At 43.6% G+C, this 27,779-nt stretch overlaps 1 protein-coding gene across 1 annotated transcript in view; it reads right to left on the reverse strand.

Annotated features, from left to right (window-relative positions):
- Positions 1-26,391, reverse strand: part of CAPN9 (calpain 9) — a 215,626-nt gene extending 189,235 nt beyond the window's left edge. The window contains exon 1 of the mRNA XM_069235035.1: positions 26,042-26,391. Within this exon, the coding sequence (XP_069091136.1) occupies positions 26,042-26,254 (213 nt within the window). The 5' untranslated portion in view covers positions 26,255-26,391. The remainder of the gene's footprint in view (positions 1-26,041) is intronic.
- Positions 26,392-27,779: the final 1,388 nt, after the last annotated feature.

A 27,779-nucleotide genomic window follows, 5' to 3' on the forward strand; every position in this document is an offset into this window, starting at 1 on the left:
ACTGAGCTTCAGTATGTCAGTAAGGACCACAAGGAGCTCTCCAGGCCTCTATCCAGCATCTTCTGTAGTACAAAAGATACTAGCTGTTCTTTGTGCTGAATTGCTTGAATAGTTGTTCACTCAAACCATGTGCTCCCTTATTGGACACTTCATTATTATTTACTTTCTTTTCTAACGTGGGCCGCTTCATTTGCCAGTATTCTAATCATGATATCTCCCTTGTGGAGGAACTAGAGATGGTCCATAAGGTTAACATATGTGTTTTTGGACCTTCAGTGAACTGCTGTGGTGAAATTTCCCGTTGATTCCAGTCCTATCTTGAAACTGATTGTTGGTCTTTATTGATGTATTTTGTTTTTATTTGCTATTTTAATAACCAAACATATTTTCCTATTTTTCCAATGGATATAAGAGGTTGTGGGTCCAAAAACTATTTGTCTACTGTATCCAATTGAAACCTTTTGTACCTCATGAACTGGAATTTCTGTCAAGAAATGTATATGCTTACTAATACGAAAGAGTTGGCCTAGTCTTGCTCACGGCATGAACGTTTTTATTTGAATAGAAAAGGGCAAGGTGTTGTCAGTCGCTTAGAACTGATACAATACTCCTATTTTTAAGCGGTTCTTGGTTGGACTGTTATCCTTTCCGTTGGGCATCAACAGCCCCTCTCAGTTGGAGACAAGTACGTCACTCTGAACACACCCTCATTTAGAGGGTTTAACTTTCTCAGGCTCACCTTCGCGCTTCAAACAAGTCAAATGCCTCCCATAGACTTCAATGCTATCACCACTCCTGCAAATCTCCCTCGCCCTCCAAAAACGTTTCATCTAAATTGATTTCAATAGACTTGCTCTCAAAAACTTCTCATAACAACATGCCTTGGAGATTCAAAAGGTTGGTTGAAAGGAGTACGTGTACTCGGTGATATATTGATTTACAAAACATATGCTATTAAAAGCGACAGAAAATTAACAAAGCAACTCAGATTGGATTAACTGTTAACCAAGATCAAAAATAAAACATTAACACATGATATTTTAGAGTTGCGCCCTCTGAGTGGTCGCTATTTCCTGGAAGATGTTTCATAATCCATGTGATTTGACTGTGGACAGACTGTTATTTTCCCAGGAAGTGAGCAAAAGTGGAATGTGGCACAGATACTGCCAAATCCTCTGATATTAGCAATTACATCATCCGCCATCTTGGTGCATGGCTGTAGTCCTTGAGCAAGCAGTGCTTTATTGGCACAAGAATCAAAATCTGATGTTAAGCGAAAAATTTATGAAGTATTAATGGATCAGAATTCCTAGTAAGAGATGTGTCTGGTGCGTTAAAGCCCCTACAGACATGCAAGAATACATTATAAACATTAATGCTAACAAATGTAAGAAACAAAACCGAACATGCAGAAAATAAGATTTTCCAAGCTGGTTTGGCTGCCTTGTGAAAACTTTGCTGAGCAGCATTCCTTCAAGTTCTGCTTCATTCTCTCCCATAATAGAGCAGTGACTGGGTCTCTGAGTCATACAAACAAAACCGGTTTTGTGGGAACGTGAAAAAATGCAGTTGTTGAGTAGTTCAAAAGAATGCGAGCAAGCACAATAAGGTGAAATGTTTTCTCTGGTATTTGTAGCGCTTTGAGAACCACGCCCGTTAAATACTGCATCAAATAATAATTTACAATATTGATATATGTGTGCAGGGAAACACTATGAGATGGGAGAATCTGCTAAGCGGCTTGGTATACATTTGTGCAAAGATTCAGCAGTAGTAGAAAAAGATGTACAGATATGGGATCAAATCCACCAAGAAAACAAAGTCAATACTCTACATGGCAAAACGAAGCTCGACCATATTTGGCCTGATTCACAAATACTTTTCTATAAACAGGTGTGTATTATTCTTGTAGTACTCTTAGTTTACTCCTGAATTCCACCAGTAGTCCAGAAATACTTAGCTTACTTCTATATTTCAGAAGCAAACAACGAATAATACCAGAATAGGTCAAAGCAAAATCTTTGTGATCACAAACAGCTATGTACAACAGTGTGTTTAACACTGTTTGCGATTCCTAAATGGGTAGCAAGAGACCTACCCCATTAATATTCATGAGACCGATTTCAATTTGCGACCCATTTGGGAATGGCCACAATCACAGGGATAGTGGCCTGCTGGGGTGAGCACATCACCATGTCTGTGATTGCTTTTTAAATAAAGCAATCTTTTTTAGTAATGCAGCTAGTTTTCCTTGAAGGAAAACTGGTTGCATTACAAAAAGAAAACACCAAAACGTTTTCTTTTCATTTTTTTAGAGTAGGCAGTGGTCCGTGGGACAGCTGTCTGTTCTTAAAAATGCTGTCACCTACATTCACAAAGGGAAAGGTGTCCCTTGGGGACTCCTTCCTATTTGTGAATGGCTTACCACCCACTTGAAGTTGGTGCTAATCTCTGAATGTTTTGTGACCGCATTCCTGGTCGTAAAACATTCCTACATACCAGTGCAACTCGCTATTAGAAGGGATGCCCTAAACATGCCTCTTCCTAACAGCAACTCTCAAACCCTATTTTGTGATTCGGTAACAGGTTACCGACTCGCAAAATAGGGTTGGTACATGGCAAAAAGCATTTTACTGGTCTCAAACGATCCGATGGGCATTTGCGACTGGTAAAAGGCTTCGTACATCTGGCCCTAAAGCTTTAAAAAAGTGACATTTATCCAACACACCTACCACCTTCATTCAGATCATCTGCCTTACCACCAGACAGGCTAGATGAAACAAATATGGCAACCTAGTTCTTGGCAGTTAACTAAACAATGCCATGCACAAACAACTAGAGATCAGCGACCTTTAGCCAAGTAACTTGTGAGTAAGCCACAATTTATTGACCTTTGCCAATCATTGCGATTGCTGAACCTTTGGTGATGTGGCTTCAATTATCAGAAAACATAGAAAGACTTAGAAATGCCGTCAAGTTGCCCCTTTAAGTAGCTCACAAACGAACAGGGATCTAGGCATTACCCCAAATACTGAGACTGTGTGTTCACAGTAAAAAGACTGATTTTTTAATAACAAATGAAAAATAAAATAAGGGATTTTCTGTTGAGTATATAGTCTGTAATGATTTACACAAATATTGTTTTTGTTCATCACTGTAATCTTACTGATTGAAAGAGGTAATCAACGTTTATTTTGAACTTCAGGGGTTCCTAGTGCAATGGTTCATTTTCTCTCTTTTCAAGCTAGATAAAAGTTACTGTTCAATTTTTTTTTTTAGATTAGCCATCTGTTCCAATCATGTACACCCTTTGGGTTGTGCGTTAGAAAAAAATATCCTTAGATAAAGACTGTGAAGGAGAATGTGTTCCACTCAATCTTTGGGAAAATGTTTGGAGTTCTGGAATGTTATTCACACAAATTCTTTATCTAATGTCCGGATAAATTACCTTCTGAAAAGGTCCTAACCAGAGAGTAGGTGAATCTTTTGTGTCTGGTGGAGATAATCAGCAGCCAACACAAGCAGGGAAGACGACTTTCTTTCACCACAAACTTGGCACCTCAGCCCCAGGTTTGGACTGGGACATAAAAATAGGACTGGGCACCAAAATAAAAGGGGTCCCTGATAACAATGCTGATAGCTACAAAGAAGTGATAATATGATGGAAATCAACAGTAATAACTGACCTACATCTGCTAAAAAAAAAAACACCTGCATACTGATCTATGAGACCAGCCCATTGGGCACTGTCTCATTTCCCTATGGACCTGTCCGACCTTGTTCACTACACAGAGAGAGGAGCCCACACTTCCCACTAGTCTGTGAAAATGCAGCTCACAAATACAAGTCAGTGCATTTTCCTACCTCACCCACTCTTTTTCCCTCTTATCCTATCCTATTTACTACCCACTCGCCTCTCCTCGCATTCCCTCGAAGCTGATCACTGTTTTATCCTCAGGCTCTAGCTCATATTTACTTCATTTTGATTACCAAGTATCACCTACTCCTATGGATGTGCCTCTGTCACCACTGGGAAGACCCCAGACACTCACTATTTTGTCTGTGGTATTCATTGATTTCTGCTTCATCCTCTTCTATTGGATATCATAGAACAGCAACCTCAAACCTCTTCTGTAATAAGAGCTATTTATATTTAGTGAAAATCATCCTGAGCTACTAAGTTAGTATTATTAGAGTTGCAGTAGTGACCACATCAGACATGATAACATTACGGGCCACTATATATAAGATTACCTGCAGTGATCACCTCAGAGCATCAGGCACAGTTGCCGGCACTAATGTAAAGGTGCTCGTCACTGTGGGATGCCGCGACATGGGTAATACATGCCAGCCACTGTAATCCTCCTGGCACCAAGTTAATCATTTTAGTAGTACATCCACACATTTTTGTTTCACACGCTTCAATTTTGTCATACAGATATTAATTTAAGCAAGCAAAATTGTATAATTTATTATGCTGGACTGAATACAGCAGAGCTACTTCGCCTGTCATAGTTGCACTAGTGTAGCATCTTCAGTGATACTTGGAAGTAAAAAAAATCGATCTGCCCATCTGGGTTCATAATACGTGTGTACACATACACAATCAAACAACATTGTGTTTCATATAGATGTATATAGTTTCAGAACTAGTTAATTTCACTGTAGAAGCAATTTGATGTGAGACAGGTGCTCTGTGCACAGTGTGCAAAGGTGATCACTCAGTGAGGTATGCGTGAAATTCAAAAAGAGTTGACAGTTTTGTATTGTATACTTGTCAAGTCTGTTTGCTAACTGCTTGAGGCTGGTTTGATCAGAAGTACAGGCTTAAAATGTCAGCCTATGTGTATAATACAGGCACCCTTATTCGTTGATATTTTGACCCCCAAATAAATATATGTAAATTATCAAACCGGGGTCTTCCTCAGGACTGTGAGTGGAGGCAGTCTGTCTCCATGGGGGAAAGTGTTCAAGCAGGACCAACCTCAGCACTGGTGGTGCCCTATGCGACAGTGTTTCTTGGTGCGCCCCAATGACTACCTACGCCATGGATTACCTCAATACCACCCTTTGACAGTGCCCCTCAGGTCTCCATAACCACTCTCTCTCTGATGCATTTAATTAGTTTTAGAGCGCCAATCATACCAGTGTAGGGTGTGTGAGCACTTTACAGTGCACACACATTGCACACAGACAATAAATCACAGGTGTGTAAACCATTGTATCAAAATGTTACATAAGACAGAGGACTACAAGGTGTAGGAGTCACGTGTCATCTATACTGGTAGGCTGCATAGTTTGAGTGCTTTGTCTGGAGAAGCACAAACTCAGAATTTAAAGTGTAACACCATGTTTGGGAGTTCTCTTTAATAATCCTTTTTTGGAACATTAGGATGATGAAATACTGGGGAAACAAATCATCACACACTAATCTCTACCTTGCAGTATGTATGAAGTTATTTGATGACATTTAACAGCTTAGTGTTCTATAGTAGGATTTAAAGTTATAAACTCCAAGTAAAAAAGGTCCTCTCTGACAAAAGTGGCACTTTGTGAACTGCATGGTACATGTTCTTTGCAGCAGGCATATTAACTCTCTGCCCCACCTTCAAACTTCCACTAGAGGAAACTCCGATCTCTCGCCAGGCAGAACATTAATCACTAGAGTTATTTTGACATATTTAATGCCGTCTGACAATTGCTGGAGGCAAGGACCGCTGCTTTTAAAACTATAGTATACCTGCAAACGAGGCGCCCTCACCCGAAGTCAGCACCCGGTGCGGTGGCACCGGTCGCACCGCCCTAGAGCCGGCCCTGTGTTGTAGGATGCGAAAAGATCACGTTAATGGACCTATAAACAATGTCTATCGCAGACCCGGTTGGGTAGATGAGAAGATTTTTTGTGCTTTGTCTCCCGTGGACATTGATATATGATTTAAAAATTAGATCTGACACAGCCATTTGTAGAAAACAACTTGGTCTATCTTGGGTCATACAATTCCCACTTCTGCGAGGACCCCGGTTCACCCATGTAAGAATGGTGTCAATTGCTTCTGAATGCTCCCTCCTGCTCTCGCCTCCAGTGCTGATGGTTCTCCCGGACTCCTGCCTGAGGCTTACCATGGTCCTCTAGCCTCTTCTTACTCGACCTCCTTCTCAAAACATAAGACATCAATTTGTCTCTGGTACTTTGGAATATTGAGCTATTTATCTGCATCATAGCCTTGATAAAGTCTACCCAGACGAAACACGTGTCGGCTGTTGTCTATTTGGGCTGATGTTCATTTGAAAAGGATTTCTGTTGTCATCTCTTGACTCTGGCTCCAAGATGTTACCTTGGGCCACAGATTATTGTTTCATCTAAAGACATCACAAGGAATAAACTGGAACATTATAACCGCTTTGGATGTGCCGTGGTTTTTCTTCTTTGCTTCTGAATGGTCATGGCAATTCTGCCGATGGACAAACCCATGGCCCTACACGAGGAATAATATTTTTTTTATTTCCTGGATCAAACAGCCTACGTTTGAATGAAATCCTCGCTCAACCAATAGCCCCCACAGAGTCTAGATTAGTTGTAATAAACGTATGTATTTCTAGTATGCTAAAGTGACTATCTCTTGCACGTCGTTCTGCCTCATGACAACCTCAAGCGCTGCCGCAGGTTTCCTGCACCAAGTCTCGGGCACATTTTTCTAAACCACAATACTTCAAGCATAAATCACCTTGCTTACTCAATCACCCAGTCCGCACTTTGAGGCATAGCCAAAGGGTAGGAAAGTACTATCCTAATTATACTTTCCAATATAATGCCAGACAAACGGTGTTGCTTATTAATGAAATACTATGTCGAAAGACTTCCTCGGTTACTTCAAAAACAGTTCAAATTAGGATATAATGACTAAAGTAAAACTCACAAAATTCTTACAGACGGCCCTCAGAGAAAAATGAAATCCATCCATCCATTCATCTATCCATCAACTAGACATGCAGATTATGAAATCAGCTCTCCTGATTAAAATATTATTGTAAACAGGGCCAGCCTTTAGCATGTGCGAGCTGGGCCCACGGCCAGGGCGCCGACCTCCAAAGGGGTGCTGGAGGTTTCTGCAGCAGTCTCCCTAAACTTAGATCAAATTAAAATGTGTTAACACTTTTTTCTGCAGGCTTCTGGTGCCTTTGTCTGCTTTTACTGTGCAATTTTTTATTGGTCTCCTTAATGTTGCCCTTCACCTTCTTTGTACTCCTCCCAAATTGTAAACACAGAGACAGTTAAAGAGGACGAGTGGAAGGAGCGCCAAGTTTGGTTTCGCCCAGGGCGCTCACTGAGCAAAGGCCGGGTCTGGTTGTAGGTGTATTATTGCTTGGTAAAAGGTGATGGTTGCAAGTCGTGGCCTTCACAGGGCTCATTGTTGGAGACGTATTTATCGTCATCAGGCTGACCAGCAGGAAGACAGACAAAGGATGAAGCGAAAAATAGGAAAACGGAGACAAAGAGAAAAAGCAGGAATGATAAAGACGTTGAAGGAGGGAGAAAAAGAGAGAATGAGTGCTAGATGGTGGAAGAAAAAAGCACGAGGAGGGGTCAAGACTGAGTAGCCTTTATTTGGTAAACCCGAGGATTTGACAGCACGGGCGGTTGGGTTGGCTCTTGAGAAAAACTTTTGACCCAATGCTTATTTTTTCATAGATTAAGCACTCGTGCATGTGGCCTGACGGCTTCAATTTTGCCAGTAGGAGTTTCAGCTCCACACAAGATTGCTCACTGCGACAGCCCATTCTCGAGCTCTTTGGGACTGTGAGCCGTGGGCGCACGCCCCAAAGGTGTTATCTTTCCACATTCCATCTTGCAGTCGTAAAACCACACCCTCAGGTGTGGCGGGATTGCAGAAATGCAAGGTGAATGCTTGTGTTAAGTGACTATTCAAACCAACGCCCACTAGCCTCAAGGATCCTGCAACTAGCCCCAGGCTCATTCCTATTGTCACGCTTGACAAAAAAGAAAAAAAATCTGAGCTCTACAACTATTTACATTCCGTCATTTTGTAATGTCTATCAGAATGCCCGTATAAGAAAGATAGCTGGGCTATTGGGTGGCTACGTGGTTAAAATGCGGAAGGCAGCGGTGAAACGCAAAATATTGCACCTCCCCTTCAGGATGTGAAAAGGCAATAGTCTTTCATATCTCACAGATATTCATTGGTCTGTGCAGAATGAGCCCCCCTCGAGGGGCTGAGAAGCCCGTGAAGGGTCTCCCCACTCCCTTGGGCAGCAGGGACTGCAGGGGCCAGTGTTACTGTCCTGACAGAAGGTGAAGGGTTGGTAGGAACTCACTGGGTGCTGAACTGTTAGTTTGGAAGCCACCAGATTTTACTCCAAGAACGGTTCCCGTAGCCTAGGGTGACCAGAGTTTTTAAGTAAAAATCCGGGACATTCTCAACTACAATTTTACTTCAATCGAAGGCACAGAATGACAGGGCTACTCAGCATACAATTACAGAAGAGACACTAAGAACATAAATCTTTTTTTTTTTCAAAGCCAGTATCGTGCCTGTTAGTTAAATTGCTTTCTGATAATAGCTGCTAAGTATCCCTGCTTTGGAAAACTTAAAAATGCACCTCTCACTGTTTTCAATCGGCCCTCTCTAAAAACCGGGACACGGGCCAAATTCCCCTAATCTGCCGGGACAGCTGGTGAGAAACCGGGACGCCTGGTCACCTTAATGTAGCCATAATGTAGAGCTGACGGAAACAGGTAGCATTGAGCGACGTGTAGCATCTAATAGTCTATCAAATTCAAACACACTTTTTTTCATCAATTGAATATTCAGCTGCCTATAAAGTAGTGTGCGTTACGCACGTTGAGTGAAGACACTGTGAAAAACAAGGTTTGAAAATGGATTAATGCATGCTAGGGGCCTCCACACGTGGCCAACAGCTGTGCGCAGCTGGTCTTGGATGAATGGGGTGCTGTAACCGGTCCTTCCGCGCACCTACGGACGCCATGCACAGGGGCTGGGCGCAGGAGCTGGTCAAACACCAGACAGACCCTGTTTTCACAGGTTGGTGTGCAATACCAAAGGCAATGCACAGCTGGCTTGGAAGGGGCAGGGCACAGGACCTGGCTGCAGGCCAACTCCTGTGCTCAGAGACCGCTGTTCAGTGTCAAAGTCCTTGCAAAGACGGATTGGTAGAGATGTGAGAGAATATTACCCTGGATGACAGCCATGTGCTATTGGCTCGAGTGAGATGGGGCTGGGTACATTATATCATTCACTGAAAAACAATATTAAAAAGTTATGTTTACTGTTTTTCATAATGAATTACCATATGCATACTACAAAACCTCAGAAATTCAATCTATAAACTACAGTTTAAGTGACTTTGCGGGTACTTTGAAAACCCTAAAATCCACTGAAATTCCACGTAAATTTTTCTCAGGCGTTAAATTGAGTCTCCTGTCGTGCTGAATAAGTTTTTTTTTTCATCGTTTGCTGTTTCGAGTTGTATTCAGGGCTTAACTTGTAAAATAAACCGTGCTGGTGCCCAGGCCTCTGCTCAGAATCCTGGGCCGGTGCACGTGAATGCCCGCGCGAGGCTCTCCAAGGCTGCATAGTCCTATATCCGCCTCACGCCTCTTTAATCCACTAGCAGACCTCCCTGCCCGATAACCTCTCTCTTGTATAATCCTGCTTTCTCCTTCTCCTTCTGTGACCTTTTTCCTCTTTTCTTGTTCTGCGTATTTCCACTTTGTTTATCCCAATTTGGTGTCTGATGCAGAAAAATAAATGTCGGTGGCCCTCACCGGCAACCACTTTCTCAAATTAAGCACTCGTCCTATTCTATATGTCCCTCTGTACTGGTGGTTAGCAAAATCAGCAACCGGAGCGACAGCAGGTTCCTACCCGAGTGCTCGGCGCACTCTTATGGGCCCATAGAGCTTAATCTGAAGTACTGTTAGAAGCAGGTCAGAGGCCTGCTGCATATGACAGTGTATGTATTATGAGTGGATACCTTCTACCAGGATCCAAAAGTGAGCGTGGTTTAATAATATGACATTTGGCCAGCTTCAAAAGCCCTGCCCCAGAACCCAGAAGTGGACACCCGCAACATGGGTAGGTCCTAGTGACCCCACTAGAACTGGGTAAATCTATATAGAAAAAGCAGAAAGTATATAGTAGGCATAAATCCTACAAACTTCGTTACAACAGTGAGTTCATGAATTATTCACTGCTGATATAATTTTTTTTAATAAAAAACACATTTATTATAAATCCATCATAATCACGCAATGTTCTAATTCGTTCGGTACCTAAGATATGAAGCCATCATCTATGCTTTCAATAACATATAACAAACATTAACACATAACTTAAACACACAAAAACAAAAAAGTATGCCAGACTTCTGACTGGAGATTGTATCCAATACAATCTTACTTCAGTCTTCCAATTCACTAGATATGATGTGGCTGTAGTTCTTAATTTTAAAAAACTCCACGTTGGTGCTAGTTTACATAGGGGGCACATCAAAAGGACACTTCTGTTCACTCAAAGATGTGAGTTCCAAGCACAAGTAAGTAACTTTTCTGGTTTCAAGTAACTCCTCCAAGAAAGATGTTGCGCTTTTCTGCCCCTATCATTTGCCGGCCTCCTCAGGACAGTGGAAGAAGGAAGTACCTATTGTGATCAACTGAATGGCCACGCAAAAACCCCACTCTGAAAGAGGGCACCAAGGCACAACGGAATCATTTAAGGGTTGAGTATGGTGTGCCAAGTGTCGCAGACCAGCTTACACATCTGAGAAGGTTTAAATATATTAGACCTTAAATGTCAGGCTGACACAACCAAACATCAGAGTTCTGAGAAGGTGTAGCTTAACGTCAGTCGAGGGCTCACAGCAGAAATACCTAGCGTTCAACACGCATCAGTCAGACTCAATCCAGTCTCATGGGTCTTGTTTTATTTTTTAAGCATTACTCTATTTTTCTTGTGTTGTGTTTTCTCTTTATTACTGTTTGAAGTGCTGCATACATTGCATATTGTCTCTAAATTAAGCCTGATTGCTGTGTGTCAAGCTGCTGGGTTGAGCAGTGGTTAATTTGGGGTTTGCTTATCACTGCACCATGACAAGGATTGTGGTTCGTGCTTCAGCATGGTTCCATCCCCCTCAACCAATAACTCATTTTCTTACAGGGTGGTACTTCCAATTTATCTCAGATTAGAAAAATAGATATTACTATCACATGAACTCAAACATCTGGAGTCCATGATTCCACAGATTTAAATCCCATCTCTGACAATTCCTAGTGACCTTTTGTACACTGGTAACTGCAAAGCATTCTGATAAGTTTCATGGTGCTGTAGGCCTGTGTTGATTAAGTCAACTTGCGTATTTCCATAGATCACTTGCTAGTCTCACATTCATTCTAGGCGAAGTTTTCACTAAACAAGCATTTCTGTGCAAGGTATACATCCTTTGAATGCTTTTACAGTAGATAGAACATCACTAAATAATAGTTGTGGAGCCCAATTGTGTTTTTAGTCTTTGCAAATGTTTCAGCACTGGCTGACCCAAAGTAAAGATTGACTCATTCTTGGAGCTAATTACTGTCACTCCTACAGGGAAATGGCTCAATTTGCTCCACGTGTTCTAATCTGGGACATAAACTAGACAATGACGTAACATAAGCCCTGGTCCCCCCCTCAAGTATAGATACGCCACTGAAACTAGACCTTTTTAGACACAAGGAGCGAATTCCAGTCCACACAGAAATCCCAGACACTGCCACATCAACGAATTTCACCAAAAACAGTTGACAAAAACATGGCCGAAGAACCATTGGTGCATGTAGTCCTGTACTCCGTGGACCATGGACACATTATTTCAAGCACAATCACACAACTGCAAAATCTGACAGGAACTGATATCCTCGCTGTCTATACACGCCTCTGTCTTCTCTCGGTTTTTATGGATATCACATGTACCCAGAAAAGCATGTGCTGGTCCTACACTTCAAGCTCCTATTTTCCAACAAAGGCACTGTAGTGAGTTGGCGTGACTGTGCCGTCCTGTGACTTGGTATATCTGTGGAAGCATGGCCTTTGTGGACACACTGTGGAATGCGGCAGCTGAGAGACTATGGTGATAAATGGAATGGTGGAGGATGATGCTGATGTAAGCCTGGGAGGTGACTACAGTCGGTGGGAGGATAAAGTCCTGGCAAGAGGTGGGAGGATGATGATGCTGTAACTAAGAGACAAATATGCGATAGATATTTTACCTTCTACATCTACTTAGGTGGCTCCAGACTCATTTATGTGAATTCCCTGTCCTATTAAAGTCTGGACTGTTGAGTGTGCTTAGCCTAACTTGTCAACCACCGCAAGCAGTTCTGTCTGTCCGCAAATTCAAAGAAATGTCCTCTGCCCTTTTTGGATGCAACAGCGCCGAAGTTGGCAGCAAGCAAAACATCCTTCTATATATAAAATGAACTGTGTGTGAGTTAATAGAATGCTCTGGGAAGGCACAGCCTCCAACATTGCATATAAATATGGTTTAAATACCATTTGAACAGCTATTTTGTGTGGTTATTTTTATACACGAACTCAGAGGTACAGTTATTACACGGTTTAGTATCTTAAGTAAATACATATAATAATGTGTTCTTAATATGAGTATTTTAGTCTTGAAATTGACATATAGGGGGTCATTCTGACCCCGGCGGTCATGGACCGCCGGGGCCAGGGTTGGCGGGAGCACCGCCAACAGGCTGGCGGTGCCCCGCAGGGCATTCTGACTGCGGCGGTTTGGCCGCGGTCAGATGCGGAAAACCGGCGGTCCCCCGCCGGTTTTCCGCTGCCCATTAGAATCCTCAGCCCATACCGCCATCCTGTTTCTGGCGGTTCTCCCGCCAGGAACAGGATGGCGGTATGGGTTGTCGTGGGGGCCCCGGGGCCCCCGTAAGAGGGCCCCACTTTGTATTTCAGTGTCTGCTTTGCAGACACTGAAATACGCGACGGGTGCCACTGCACCCGTCGCACCTTCCCACTCCGCCGGCTCAATTCTGAGCCGGCGTCCTCGTGGGAAGGGTGGTTTGCACTGGGCTGGCGGGCGGCCTTTTGGCGGTCGCCCGCCAGCCCTGTGCAAAAGCCAAAATACCCTCAGCGGTCTTTCGACCGCGGAGCGGTATTTTGGAGGGGGAACTCTGGCGGGCGGCCTCCGCCGCCCGCCAGGGTGAGAATCACCCCCTTAATCTCGTAACATACCAATTCGCTACACTGTGTAATTTGGAGCGTTTGCCTGCCAACTTAAATGTATTGTAAAGCTCTGTATGTCATGCACATTCGCCGTAATATGCATCATTTGACATTTTGTAAACTCAGGTGTTGATGTGTCAATTCAAAAAGCACTGTTTTCGTCATGTCCTCATATCCCGCACCTCTCCATAATAATTCTGTACTAGCCTATGATTATGAAATCTTTTACGTTTCAACTGTCACACCCCGTTTGTGACAGTGCATTTACCCAGGGTGCTGAAGTTAACACCATAGTACGCCAGAAATCCTGAGCACGAGGCCATGTGCTCTTATTCGGAGGCATTGCTATGTTTTCATGTGCTTTACTTACATTGTGTAGACGTTAACTTACCAGCAATCACTTATAATAAAAGAATAACCCCCTCAGCTCTCTAAAAACTGAGGTGCTTATTTATGAGAGGCTTGTGCCTCCGGCGTGTCACTTTTTCTGGCACCCCGGCAGTGCAAACCTCTCAACCATATTGATGAAGCCACATAAAAGCCACTTTTCGTGGCTTTGAATGACCTCATAGAACGGAGTAAAGCAAAGCAACGCAAATCACGGTGTTGCCTTACGCTGCACCGGGGAGGTGGTCCATGGACGTTGCAGTGAGTTTTCCCATGCAACACCCATGGATTTTGATGCTGCCCCATGTTTACTCAGTCACGGAAACCTGGGGAAACTCCAAAACCAATACGCCCCCCGAGGTGAGACGTAGCAAGAAGAAATATTTTTATTTCTCCTCGTTTTTTACTCTTCTAAGGGTGATGCATTCTGCAGCACACATAGGGCGAGGAAAACACCTCTCGGTATTGTTTTTGTGCAGGAAGGTCCTCCTTCCTGCACAAAAACTATCCAGCATCCAACACAGGCACCCTTGCACGATAGTGCAGAGGTGCCTGCTTTGGCAATAGGGTGCCTAAACGGCACCAGCACAGAAGGAAAAGACAGTAATGCACCATATTTCATGAATATAGTGCCACCCTGCCCTTCCACTTTGGCCTAGGGCAGCGCAGGGGGATGACTTGCAGCTCTACCTATACCAAAAGCCCATAGATGAGGGCCTGATTTCATAGCCTAAGTTCCTGTTTGTGAGACATGCACCTCTAAGGATGATGGTGATCATAGCTGCTCAGCAGCCTTGCTTGGTGATGAAGAGCTCCTTCCCTTCGATTCTGATGTGCTCAAGATAGAATGCTTCAGGATAACAGTGCGGGCTCGGGCTCCTGGCTGCGAAGACCACGAGAGAGGTGCCTGCCCTCTCTATTTTCCCTAATTTCACATCTGGTGCATGTCCTTTGTAGAAATATCAAATATGCTGGAGTAAGGTCCACAAAGCCAGCAGACATGGCATCTAGGTTGCCATGTTTGCAAGCATGTCTTGCCCTTGATCTCACGCAGATGAGATCACTGATGGTCTGATCCGTGGCCCTCCATACTCCAAACTGACACCTCTTAAGGGCATTCTACATGCCACAGCACGTCTCATCCATGGCCTGAACAAATACGGTTACATCACCCCTGTCCCGATGGAAACCCTTTGGCTTCCTTTGTAGGACTGCACCATCTTCAAAACCAGCTGCATCATTTACAAAGTCATCATGATCAGCACCCTGCTTATCTTGAAGATAAGCTCACTATGTTTGGTGCTTCTGTGCATACATGCACACTAAACAGTATAAAAAAGTAAAACAAGGCAGAAGGTCATTTCAATTGATGTAATCAGGATCTGGAACATCATCCTCATTTCCACCAAGATCATCCTAATGCTGCTCCAATATAGGAAAGAATTGAAGACAAACCTATTTAAAGAAGATTACATTGCACTCCAATACCAGTCCACAAATCAGTTTCCTCTTCTACTGCTTGTTGACTTTATACTTCTCTTTGAGCCTGTGCAGTACTCTGCTACATTTTAACTAGATTATTGTTAGACCTGACAGCCTTAGGGTGGTCACCCCCCACCTTTTTGCCTGCCTCCCTCCACTTTTTTTACACTGTTTTTGCTGGTTTTAGGACTCTGCGCACTCTACCACAGCTAACCAGTGCTAAAGTGCATATGCCCTCTCCCTTAAAACACAGTGGCATTGGCTCATTCCCAATTGGGATATTTAATTTACTTGTAAGTCCCTAGTAAAGTGAACTGCATGTGCCCGGGCCTGTAAATTAAATGCTACTAGTGAGCCTGCAGCACTAACTGTGCCACCCACATAAGAAGCCTCTTAACCATGTCTCAGGCCTGCCATTGCAAGGCCTGTGTGTGCAGTTTCAGTGCCACTTTAACTTGGCACTTAAAAGTAGTTGCCAAGCCTGAAACTCCCCTTTTTGACATATAGGTCATCCTTAAGGTAGGCCCTGGATAACCTTCAGGGCAGGGTGCTATGTAGGTAATAGACACGACATATACCTGTGCTTTTATATGCCCTGGAAGTGGAAAAGTCCTAAATTCCTTTTCCACTGCTGTGAGGCCTGCTCCTTTCAAAGGCTAACATTAGGGCTACCCTAATACACTGTTTGGTAGGTTCTGATCAGAAAGGGGTAGACAGGTCATATTTAGTATGGACAGAATGGTAATACAAAATCCTGGTGACTGGTGAGGTTGGATTTTATATTACTACTTTAGAAATGCCACTTTTAGAAAGTCAGCATTTCTCTGCATTTAAAATCCTTCTGTGGCTTACACCCTGTCTCCAATCCATGTCTGGGCTGGGCTGGTTGACAGCCCCCTTGTGCATTTAACCCAGACAACCACAAACACAGCATGGTCAGTCACACCTGCACACATCTGCATACTGAATGGGTCTTCCTGGGCTGTAAGGGTGGAGGGCCTGACACTTACATTTCGAAGGACAATGGCCTGCCCTCACACAAAGGACTGCCAAACCCCCTACTGGGACCATGACAGGCAAGATTGTACTGAAGGGGGACCCTGTGCACTTCAAAACCACTCTTTGAAATCTCCCCCACTTCGAAGGGACTTTTGGGTAAATAAACTGGGTCCTTGACGCTATCAACTCAGACACTTCTTGGAAAAGACACTCTGCACCAGAACCTGCAACCTACCAAGAGAAGCTGCCTGGCTGCCCAAAGGACTCACCTGGACTGCTTTGCTGTAAAGGACTGCTGCCTTGCTGTTGCCCTGCTGCCTTGCTGGCCTCTGGCTCTGCTGAGAAATACTCACCAAGGGCTTGAATTGAGCTTGCCTCCTGTTCCTGAAGTCTCAGGGCCAAAATGACTTCGTCTCTGCAAAGAAACTCCTTGTGTGGTGAAAACTGACGCACAGCCTGCCTCAATCGACGCACAGCCTGCTCAGCGGTGAGAAAATCACCACACTGCCGAACTGGAATGACGCAGCCTGGCTCGCCAAGTGGAGATCAACGCAGCACCAGTTGTCTTTGTGCATGTAATTTTGACGCAAACTATGTACTTTGTGCTTGCAAGAGACAATTGTTGTTTTTGAGAACTTAAGACTCTTCTTATCAGTACAAAAGTGATTTTTCAACTTGTGATTATCAAATCTTGATCATTTTGACCTTAATTTGATCAGATAAATATCTTATATTTTTCTAAACCTGTGTGGTGTCTTTTTGTGGTGTTCTCACTGTGTTCTTGCATGATTTATTGCACAGATACTTTACACATTGCCTTCTAAGTTAAGCCTGACTAATCAGTGCCAAGCTACCAGAGGGTGAGCACAGGATAGTTTAGATTGTGTGTGACTTACCCTGACTAACATTGTGGTCTCTATTTGGACAAGGGTGTATACCTCTGCCAACTAGAGACCCCATTTATAACAATTATCCTGCAGCATTGACCAGTTTCAAGCCAGCTACCATAGTTTCAGTGTCACAAACCTACAACTAATGCAATAATCAATGGTACGATTAACTATACAAGGAGTCCTTTAGAAACAGAACAAACCTATCCAGGTGAACCATAACATGAACCTTAGGTAAAACAAAAAGGACCAGAGGTGAAGACCCTGCAGAGAAGCAACTTGAAGAGCAGCAAGCAGTGGTGGCTGCCACTGAATGCGGGTGGCAGGGGGTTTAAAAAAGATAAAAAAGAACACTAACCTGCTCTGTTGGAAGACGGGTTCATCTCTCCTCCGTCCTCTTCCTGTGCAGCCTCGTCCTCTTCCGGTCACCACACAGGCTCCCACACTACCCTATGCCAATCACGATGTGCTGTTACCAGCATGACAGGAGTGTGACCCTGTGCACTTCCTCCTCCTGGCAGTGCAATACAGCCGGCTGTAGAAATTCTAAGTGTGCATGTCTGTTTGGCCGTCCCAACACGACCGGCCAAACAGACATGCGCCCTTACGGTGCACATACCACTCATCCTCCAGCCCTCCTCTAGCCCAGCCCCGCCCCACCCTAATCTGACTCCAGGTGAATAATAAAATGATAATAACATTGCATTATTGTCATTTTATTTTTTCCTTTTCCTGAAAGCAGTGGGGCCACGCTCCTCTGCCATAGCGGAGGAGCTGCCGCTGGAAGCAAGGAGTGAATTATAAGGGCAGTAACAGTTAAGAGAAGGGATGCCTTCAGCCTAATGATAGACAGTTTGTGTGTAAAACTGAATTCAGTCTCCTTGTTGGGCTCCAGCTTACTTACTGTCATTATTTAGTTTCTTGTTTATGTGAATTGCTAGACTGATCATGCAGGAGAGATATAGCCCAATCCTGCTCCCGGGGGTCTCTGAGGAACCAGTCTTACCCTTTTATTTGGGAACCAATGGGATGTGTTAGCTACAAGGGATGGGAGGACTGAGTATAGGCAAAATGGGGCTAATTCACAAAGGCATTTATGAGCGTGTTGTACTGGCGTACTACAGGAGTATTCTTTTACATACACTTATATGACTCTGTGAATTGGCCGAGAAATGTCCCTGATTAGCACAAGGGCAAAGAAAGTACATATCTTTGTCATTTTTACTAAAGGTAAATGAATAGATCCGGAATATTTCCCATTTTAAGAGCTTGTTAACAATGGAAAGTACGAGTACATAAAAGAGTACAGGAAAAATACTTTATGTACTACAAAATGGCTTTGTGAACATGTCCCAATGTGCTACTATCCACATACAAGAGTTCTTGCTGCAGAGAAATGATGCTTCGGGGCTCTGTGCAACACCCTAACATTTTGGAATATTTCCTCACTCGTTCATTATCATTGTCTATTAAGTCCTTGACATTTTGGCGGTAGATGGTACCAAAAGAAAAAGCAAATACAACGTCAAAAATCATTGTTCCCTGCCTTTAGTGATCAGAATGTTTTTCAAGATGGGCCTAAGGGAGAACGGGAGGCGACGTGTGTCACCTAGACAATACATGGTAAAGCCACGCGTTCCGAGCTTTCAGCTAAACCAGTTTGCAATGAAGCGGCTGCTGTAGAGACATTCTGGGGCCTATTTCCAAGCCCCTTGCGCCGTCGATGGGTCACGTTCGATATGGGAAAAAGTGACGAATGGGCGGCGCAAGGGGCTTGGAAATAATCTCCTTTGTGTTAAAGAATGGCGCAGCACCACAGTGTGGCCCCACAGCATTCCATGGCCGTAGAAGCCGGTTGTGCCGGGTATCCCCACCCTAGGGCAGTGTTCACTCACACCTAACCAGTTTTTTAAAGGTGAAAAAAACACATGAAGAAACACGAATCAGGGGCATTTAAGGTTTTCAGGGGCACCGGCCAAGCGTATTTTGGGGGCCCCTTTTCGGAATAGCCTTTAATATATGGTCCAATTTCATCTTTTCCCTGCCCTCTTTAGCCAGGGTACTGGCAGTCCACAGACACAGTGGTCCAAATTCTGAATGTGTTTACATGTAATGCTCAAGGACGGTGATGTGCGTTTTCATTATAATAGAGCAGCAACTAACTAATATCGTTGCAAATAATATTTTACACCACTCCCATTTCTCTGTTTTGATCTAATTTTTTTTTTTTTTTTGGCTGTTCCATGATGTTGAAAAACATAAGCGTTCTCTGCAAAATATTTGTAATAAACTTCCATAAATTACCACATTAAAAATAAATTAAAGGAAAACTGTAACTAAAACAACCTGTGTAAGAATTATTCATGGTAATTAGGGCAGGGCTCTGCTGGACATAATAGGCTGTATCTGGGGGAGGGGGCCTGAAAGGCTGGGGCCAGAGCCCACTTTGCCCATGCCTTAAAACGTCTCTGACAAGAATGGCAGCTAAACTATTTGGTGCAATGAATTGGCACCTGAAAAAAGATTATTCAGACCTGTACTTTTAACTAGATTGAACTCGTAAAGGCATGCAGTGGCCAGCAGGTGGACTTCACTGTAGCTGTTTTATGAAGTAACACAGATTAGTAGTAGACAACAAACTGGACATGGAACCCCAGGCCCTCATTTTGACATGCGGCTAAAAGATTTCTTTGCACCATTTCTTGCTGCATTTTTAATGCCTACACAGAGCAGGTGTTAAAAGGAGGCACATAATTATTTATAATGGGCCTCAAGGTGCTTTGCAGGATTAGCGTCAACATTTTTGATGCTAATCCTGCAAAGCGGCAAACTAGTGTCAAACATTTTGATGCTAGTTCCCTAACTACTGCCATGGTGTGCTGTATCTTAAATACGGTGCACACATAGTGGCGTAAGGGGGCACTCACTGGTGCAAGAAAAGTTGTGCTGCATAGGATGCAGTGCCACTTTTCTTAAATCTGCCCCTTATGGTCTTTCAGAAGAAAGACACAGAGCAAATACAATGGAGATGGCTCAGTCAGCAATGCACTCTTCGAGGCCTCCTAATTTGGGTTCCATTAAGAATAATGGGATGTGAGCAGATAAGTACTGTCATTCAAAGAAAGTTACCCAGTCCCTATAACTCATTGGTTGTGTTGATGTTGCCTTCAGAAGGCATCAGGTTGCGCAAGAGGTGCCACAGAACTCATTGGTGGGCGACAGCCTGACTCAGGAGTCGCTTTGGTATGTTGATGACCGATAATGTTGGTCAGAGAAGTGGACCAGCAATGTTTTCATTGCCTTCCTGCAAACTATTAATATATATGGGCATTTACTATTCTTGTTAATGTGTCCATGGCAATCAGAGGGAGTGCACAGAATAACCTGCCGTGCCTACCTATGGCTTAAACAGAGAAAGAGGACTTCAATGTAATGGCTATTGACCCTTTTAGTGATTTAGTTGAACAAGAAGTCTACTCATTATCCCAAATAAGTAGCATGGTGTTCTGCCTGATAAACATAAATTCAAGTTATATAATAGGAATGAGCATGTTGTAATATGATAACTAATGGAAGAGTCTCTGATGTCATGCTCCAGTTGATTGAAAGGGCATGGCCATAAGGTTTCAAACATCACAGCTATTTTACCAATGTATTAGAACAGTACATTGTCCCACACTGTACCGGGAGTCAGTCATTAGGAGCCATGCAAATTCTCATAATCAGTCTACTCTAAAGCCCTAAACCTTCACAGTGCTAAGCAATACCAACAGATGGTGGTTCAGCACAGTGTAGGGGAACTAGTCTTTAATCTATGCAGGTGGCTGAAAGTGGTAGGTGCTGACTGGGGACTCAAACTTATTTTTCGGCATTTGCGTTTGGTCCAAAGCAAGTGAGTGAATGGGATATGGATGGAGCGATAGAGAGATTGGAAAAGGGAGACAAAGGGAGAGGGCAACCATGAAAAAGAGCCTGCAAGATTGAGGCACAGAGACAGGAAGTGGAGGAAGAAAAAGGCATGAGGGGAATCAAGACCAGTCCGTTTTGGTATTCTGCAATTTCTAGCACTCAGCAGTGACAGCAGCGTGCTCCTAAGAAACCCTAGGGCCCCTGCACTTATATATATTTTTAACAAGTGAAAGCACTGAGGGGAAATGATATCGCAAGCCATTTAACCACCAACTGCAACACAAGGTTGGCCACTTGTCTCACACTTGGTCCTGCAATAGCCTCCTATTTGCTGCCGAGGAGCAGAGTAGAGGCAAGGAGCAGAAACGACAGGAAGTAAATAGGGTCCTAGAGCCCTGTTTCCTTTCTAGCCTTCCACCACTATCTCCATCGCCTTGAGCCCATGAGTAGAAAGGGAAGGCGAAGGCTAGCAGCTGCAGTCCCTGCCACACCTAACTGATGTTCTTGGAAAGGTTCGGGAATAAAAGTCGTTTGACAAATGTGAACTTGAATACCAGACTTTAGTGCTACACAACCCATCATTCACGAGTGTGAAGATCAACCAAACTATAAAAACAAACGGAGGAAATAAGTCGTGTGTACATTCAGCCACTACTGATGCAGGCCTGTTGCTTTAACCCGGTACACTTCCGCAGGGAATCATTAATCCCTGGCTGGTGTGGCTGTTTTGACTATTCACGAACTCCTCCCACCACTTTATAATCCTGAACTTCCGAATGTACCTGGAAGGCAGGCTTGCTGACAATATGCCCGCAGTGGCCGCTTATGTCCACAAGACTGCCCTGAACAGCTTCACACGGAGCACTCTATGTAATTAGACTGTGACTAATTGTGTCTGCACCCTGCTCTGCTGCCTGCTTTGTATACGAGGAGGGCCACTGGAATCCTGCAGCAATGAAGAACCAAACTACGTGGCGGCTTTGACTCAAAATATGCAGTATCAAAAGACACATTGTGCGGCATAGTCTGCTGCAGTATTGTTTGGCTAGTAATATCTCAACACATATTGATACAGTTCAGGTAAAAATATAGGGTCATATTTGCAAGGCCTCATGGCAAAGGTCGGCGCAGCAAGTGCCTTGCTGCGCTGCCTTGCGCCACTGGGAAAGGGCAGAAATGCACCATAACTACAAGATATAGTGCATTTCTGCCCTCTCACCCTGTGCTGGCGCAGAAATTCCGGCCATGCCCCAACACAGACACCCTTGTACCATGGCGCAAGGGTGCCTATGTTGTGGGGATGATTGTTTTTGTGCAGGAAGGGACATCTTCCTGCACAAAAACAATCAATGGAGGTGCTTTCCTCCATCTATGTGTGCTGCAGAATGCAAAATACACTGAAAGAACACAAAATGGGGAAAAATAAAGATGTTTCTCTCCATTTTGTCACTCTTACGAACACCCACGCAGCACCCATGGAAACGCTTCCCTGATGCAAAGTAAGACAATGCACCAATGTACGCTGCGTTGCCTCACTCCATATCTACAAGAGTGGCTTTGCGTGGCCCTGTAGATATGACTCAGCAGCCAGCACCGGGGTGTCACTAAAAGTGACACACTGGCGGCACAGGTTGCTTGTAAATGTCTCATTGATACTAGTTTAACACCGGAATACAACAGTCATCAAATGAACGGTAAACAGATATGCGTTGCAGAGGGCCTGCCACTGCGTGGCACCACTTTTTAATTAACTTTTGATCAATTTAAGTCAAAAACATGGTTTAGGCATGTTTCTAATTGGCTCCATACTTTAGGGCTTTGGAATTACTGGGAAAACCCACAGAGTTTAGAGAAGGTTCACATAATGTCCTTGAAAAGAGCATATTGGTCCCATGTTAAGAACAACTATCTTTTTGGCTCATCTTATGGTCGATTGAGTAACGCTTTCCTTGATTTTAAATGGTACCCTGAGTTTTTTTAGATCTTATCCATGATACCCTGGCGAAGAGTTTGTATGTCTGTTTCCATTATGGGTGTTTACCGCTATTGTCTTTTATTGGTAGGAGGAGGTCACTGTCGGTATCCAGCTTATGTCCATGCTGTAATACTGCCTTGGAATCAGTTGAACATTTTATGTTCTTCTGTACAGTGTATGCCCTCCCCCGACATAAGTGGATACGCCCAGTTTGTCAGATGCTGGGCGTTAGGCAAATTGCTATAGCCATTAGGATTTTAAAGAGTGATACTTCTGCCATTTTAATCCATGCATTTAGCAAGTTCCTTGTGGCTGCATGGCACATGCGGACTCATTTTTTAATTCACTGTAACCCATAATTTTGTATGTCCTGGGATAAGTATTGAGAGATTTTATTTGTGCAACTGTGAATATTGGATGATGTTTTTCTTTGATTGATATTTATTATCCTTTTTACTAAATTTTATTATACATGTATTATATAAACAATGTTTTTTTTATTGCTTGATGTTTTTTTGACCGAATAAAGCTTGCGTGTACTTGAAGTCAAAAACCAATTTTCTTAGAATCTGGAAATTACGCATCAGATGGAGGATTATGCTGCAAATGTGGTAAATCCATAATTACTGCAAAACAATCTGGTCAGAGAATCCATTAATTCTGGTGGCCTTGGATATGGTTCATATTTCCACATTATGAACGGCACAAGTAAGTCTTGAAGGGTATTCTAAAATACGTGAGAGGCAAACCAGGTTCCTGAACCCAGGAGGTATTGCTTTTTTTTTAATCTTTCTACGCTTTAGAGACTAGTTGCCAGCTAGACGTTTCCAGCTAAAATATTTCAGCTTGTCTACCTTTTCATATTAATGTTTTAAGTGAAATAAAAAAAAGGTGAACCACAAATAAAGATTTGAATATATAAGGTATTAAGGATTTATATATAGTACTAATCAGGCTGTTTAAAACGATAGCAAACAGTGCAGTTATTTAACCCAATGCACTCGGTCCTATGACGTGCTTACTCGCTACGGTTGCTTTATTGGACTAACATGGTGATTGTTGCTTGCCACTCAGAAAATGACCCTCGTCACTTCAACACTGAAACCACCCAGATGTAAATCACTTATTAAATATTTGCTGACTGCTGCGCCGTATTGAATGAAGGTAGGTACGCTTGGGATGTATCCAAAATTCACAATCCTGGTACCACTTAGGGACTGAATCAGAGAAGTTACACACTGACACGTCACTGATCAGTGAGCACGCCTCCAGGGCGTGTCTTGTTTTACACTGGATTCATAAAGGCTGGCAAACATTTTACAGATGATAAGAACAGAAGACATTTTTTCTACCTTACGAAAAATATACTTAGTCTCAACATTACTGTAACTTCCCCTACCAGTCCTGAATCAAAAGTAATTTCATACTGCAATGACAAGTGAGAGACGCATTACAAATTCAAAAAAGTAGGCAGCATTGAAAATATATCACTGGGTTTGGAAATGGGGTTGGACTTTACTGTCCTCTCCACCTAAGTCCCTTCCTTTTCTGTTCAATGGCGCACATTGGCCTGGGATTGAGTAAGGGATCGTGGCGGGACTGTTAGTGAGCTGGGATGAATGAGACACGGATAAAATGCGCCATCTTGCATTCATGTTAACTCCTTGACATCCCTGCCTCAACCCCATCTCAAGGCACAATGAAAGGTTAAGGGGCCATGAGTGATTGCGAAAGGCAGATCTGTCAGTATGGCGGATAGAATAGTAACCGACTGAACCGCCGAAGAGGATGCAAGCAGGTGCCGGCCTTAGCACTGGTGGCGCCCTGTGGGACAGTCTTTCTTGGCACGCCCCAATGACTACTTCTGCCACGGATTCCCTTAATACCACCCTTTGACAGTGCCTCTCAAGTCTCCATAACCACTCTCGTTCAGGTGCATTTAATGAGTTCATACTTTTTATAGCGCCACTCCTACCAGTGAAGGGTGTCTGAGCACTTTACAGTGCACACACATTACACAGAGACAATAAATCATAGGTGTGTAAACCGTTGTATCAAAATGTTACATAAGACAGAGGACTACAAGGTGTAGGAGTCACGTGTCACCTAGACTGGTAGGCTGCATAGTTTGAGTGCTTGGTCAGCAGAGTTCTGAAGAATGTGTAATACTGTACCACCATCATTGTAGGTTTAAAGCTTAGGCACAAACTTTTACTTATGACAGACATTTTTGCAAACCAAATAAAAGATAAACAAGCTTAATGCATAGGTGCAGAAACTGTTCCCAAAGAAAACGAGTGTTTGATGTACATACCAATGAAAAAAGGTAAAACAAAATTATTTTCTAATAAAAGAAGGACATGTTTAGGTTTTCCTTTCTACACAATCTTCAGGTTCTTATAATTTAAGAAGTTAGTATGCTGTGGGGGAAAATGAGGGGGCAAGAAACAATGTAGAGAGTGAGAACATTATAGGACCTTCAGTATAGTGTAATAGTTCTAAGACATACAAGCATGTGAAGAGGCAAAGATCTGCCGCAGTACTGAGGACTGCCCTAAAGGGAGATCTGCAGGTATCAACAGATGCTTAGTACTGGAGATGGTGAACGGACCCTCACTTCATTCTATTATTTTCAGGAACAGACCAGCAAAGGAGTTTGGGAGAGACTTCCCAGAAGCAGCACAGTAAGTTTGTCATCCCAACCAAACTGTAGCATGAAAGAGCACCAAAGCAATCTAACAAATACCTGCTTCGTTATTTCATCCTCACCAATTACAAATCATCTTTCTTATGTCATAGATTTTGGTGGAGAGGCAACTGCTATTACTTTGTAGTGCAGCAGTGCCCCCAAGTAAGGTAAGGTGATTAGGGGATACATGGCAGGACTGAGCCACTGTGTAATGAAACCTAAAGGACCCCCTTGGAAGTAGATAGAGTGAGGGCCTCACACACACAGGTAGACTTTCAGGAGGAATGTGGCAGCTGGCTGAGGGACCCTCACAGGACCAAGATCCCCAGCCTTCATGGCTCCCAAAATGAAGGGGACGCGGATCGGTGTTACACCCCTGTACCAAGCTTGTCCAACTTCATATGTCAAAACCAGGCCACAGCTGAACCAAGATGGCCCAGTGCGCACTCACCCCAGGCCGCTTCCACACAAAGGGGATGGCAGGCTTCTCGCTGTAGAAGAGAGAGAACTCATTGGCCGGGAAGTCACAGTCCTCAAACTGTACCCCCTTCTTCAGGCACTCTTGCCTCAGCTGCTCGAAGGTCTTCCCAGAGGAGTGAGTCGGCTTGGAATTCTCCGGCAGGGGGGTCTCCTTCAGGTTTGGGTCCTGGAAGCGGTGAGGCATCTTCCACAGCACCTAAGAGGTCCTCTCCTGTAGATTCAGCAGCAGATGCAGCAGCAAGAGCAGAGGAGAAGTGTGCGCCTCCTGCCCAGAGCCCACCGACAGGAGAGACTCGAACTGGCAGAACCTGAAGTGTGAGTGTGCTGAAAGGGAAATAAAAGGCTGCCCAGCCGCTCCCTGTTTCTGGCCACCTGTTTAAGCTGACAGAGACCTGCCCCTCTGTCAGCCAGAAATAAAAGAGGGAGGGAAACGCCTCGAGAGCAAACACCACAAAAATATTTTCCCTCTCACCTCTTTCACCCGCAACAGGTTTCTTTCTGAATCGCCATAGGCATTGCTCGGATTTACTAATGTTTTACTCAAAAAATCACTCCTGAAAAATAGCCTTGGTCATGTTGGAGTGACACCTAAGGGGAATTGTTTCAAAGACGACAACGATATTTCACAAATTTTTACACAGAGATGGGTTGATATATCAGCAAGGCTAATCTTAAATAAGAGGCAAATAAACAAAAAAAAATGTAGCAGTCTGTGCATGATATTTGTCGAGATCTTTTCTATTTTATTATATGCAATTGCAACGATTAGCTGCAAGGGTATTTTTTTCATTTGAAAAAGTGAACTTGAAAATTCTAGCGATGAAAAGTTTTTAATGGACGTTTTCTTCTTTATACCAATTTTATTCTTGAAGTGCACTTTTTTTTAAGCGCACGTTTTAGTTTTTTTCTTGTAATGCACTTTCACGTAGCCACGATTAGAGAAAATACCTTACATTAACAAAACTGGCGACCCCCTCTTCCCATCACGGTTATTACATTTACAAGTTTACTGACCAACACGCCCATGTTAATTCGCCGGTATCGCAAATAATCTAGAACAGGTAGGCCAGATTCTACAGGTATTTATGCTTCTTCCTGCAGTAAGTGTGCCGCACCTTCTCCAGTATTTAAACAGTGGATGATAAGTAGTATGTCTTAGCACACTTTCAAGCGGGAGTTGTTTTACCTTTGTAGGCATAGTTTTTGAATGACTATGCAGTTTAGGTTTATCACCGGTCCATCATTTCCACTACGAGGTGGTATATTTATGTAGCGGTAAAGCCACGAAAAGTTCATGGTGTGGTTTCAGTTTTCGCCCATAATCCAACCGACACAATTGGAAAACAGTCAGAGGGCACTTTCGAGGTGATGCACTCTTGCATCTGCATTAGAGCAACTACCGCCAGACTTTCCATGGTGAACATGACTTTATGTTCATACTCTTCAACCAGCAGAGCCCACCACCCCCACCCATCCACCAGGCCAAGATTCAAAGAACTGGTAGGAAATTAGCTACTGGCCAAGGTCAGAAACGATGTAAAGATGTAAAAACAGCACTGTGTGGTTGGAGGTCCTGGCTCTGCCACTAGACCTTATCTTCTCATTGGACGCCCCTAAGTCCTTCTCCCTCAGGCATTAGACTACCCTCATCTTATGGAAACAACGGGGCTGCTAAGATCCATCGGATGAGAGTGTTGTGCTTACCTTTA

The sequence above is a fragment of the Pleurodeles waltl genome, chromosome 5 (genome assembly GCF_031143425.1).
Source record: "Pleurodeles waltl isolate 20211129_DDA chromosome 5, aPleWal1.hap1.20221129, whole genome shotgun sequence".
In the NCBI taxonomy this organism is placed as follows: Eukaryota; Metazoa; Chordata; class Amphibia; order Caudata; family Salamandridae; genus Pleurodeles; species Pleurodeles waltl.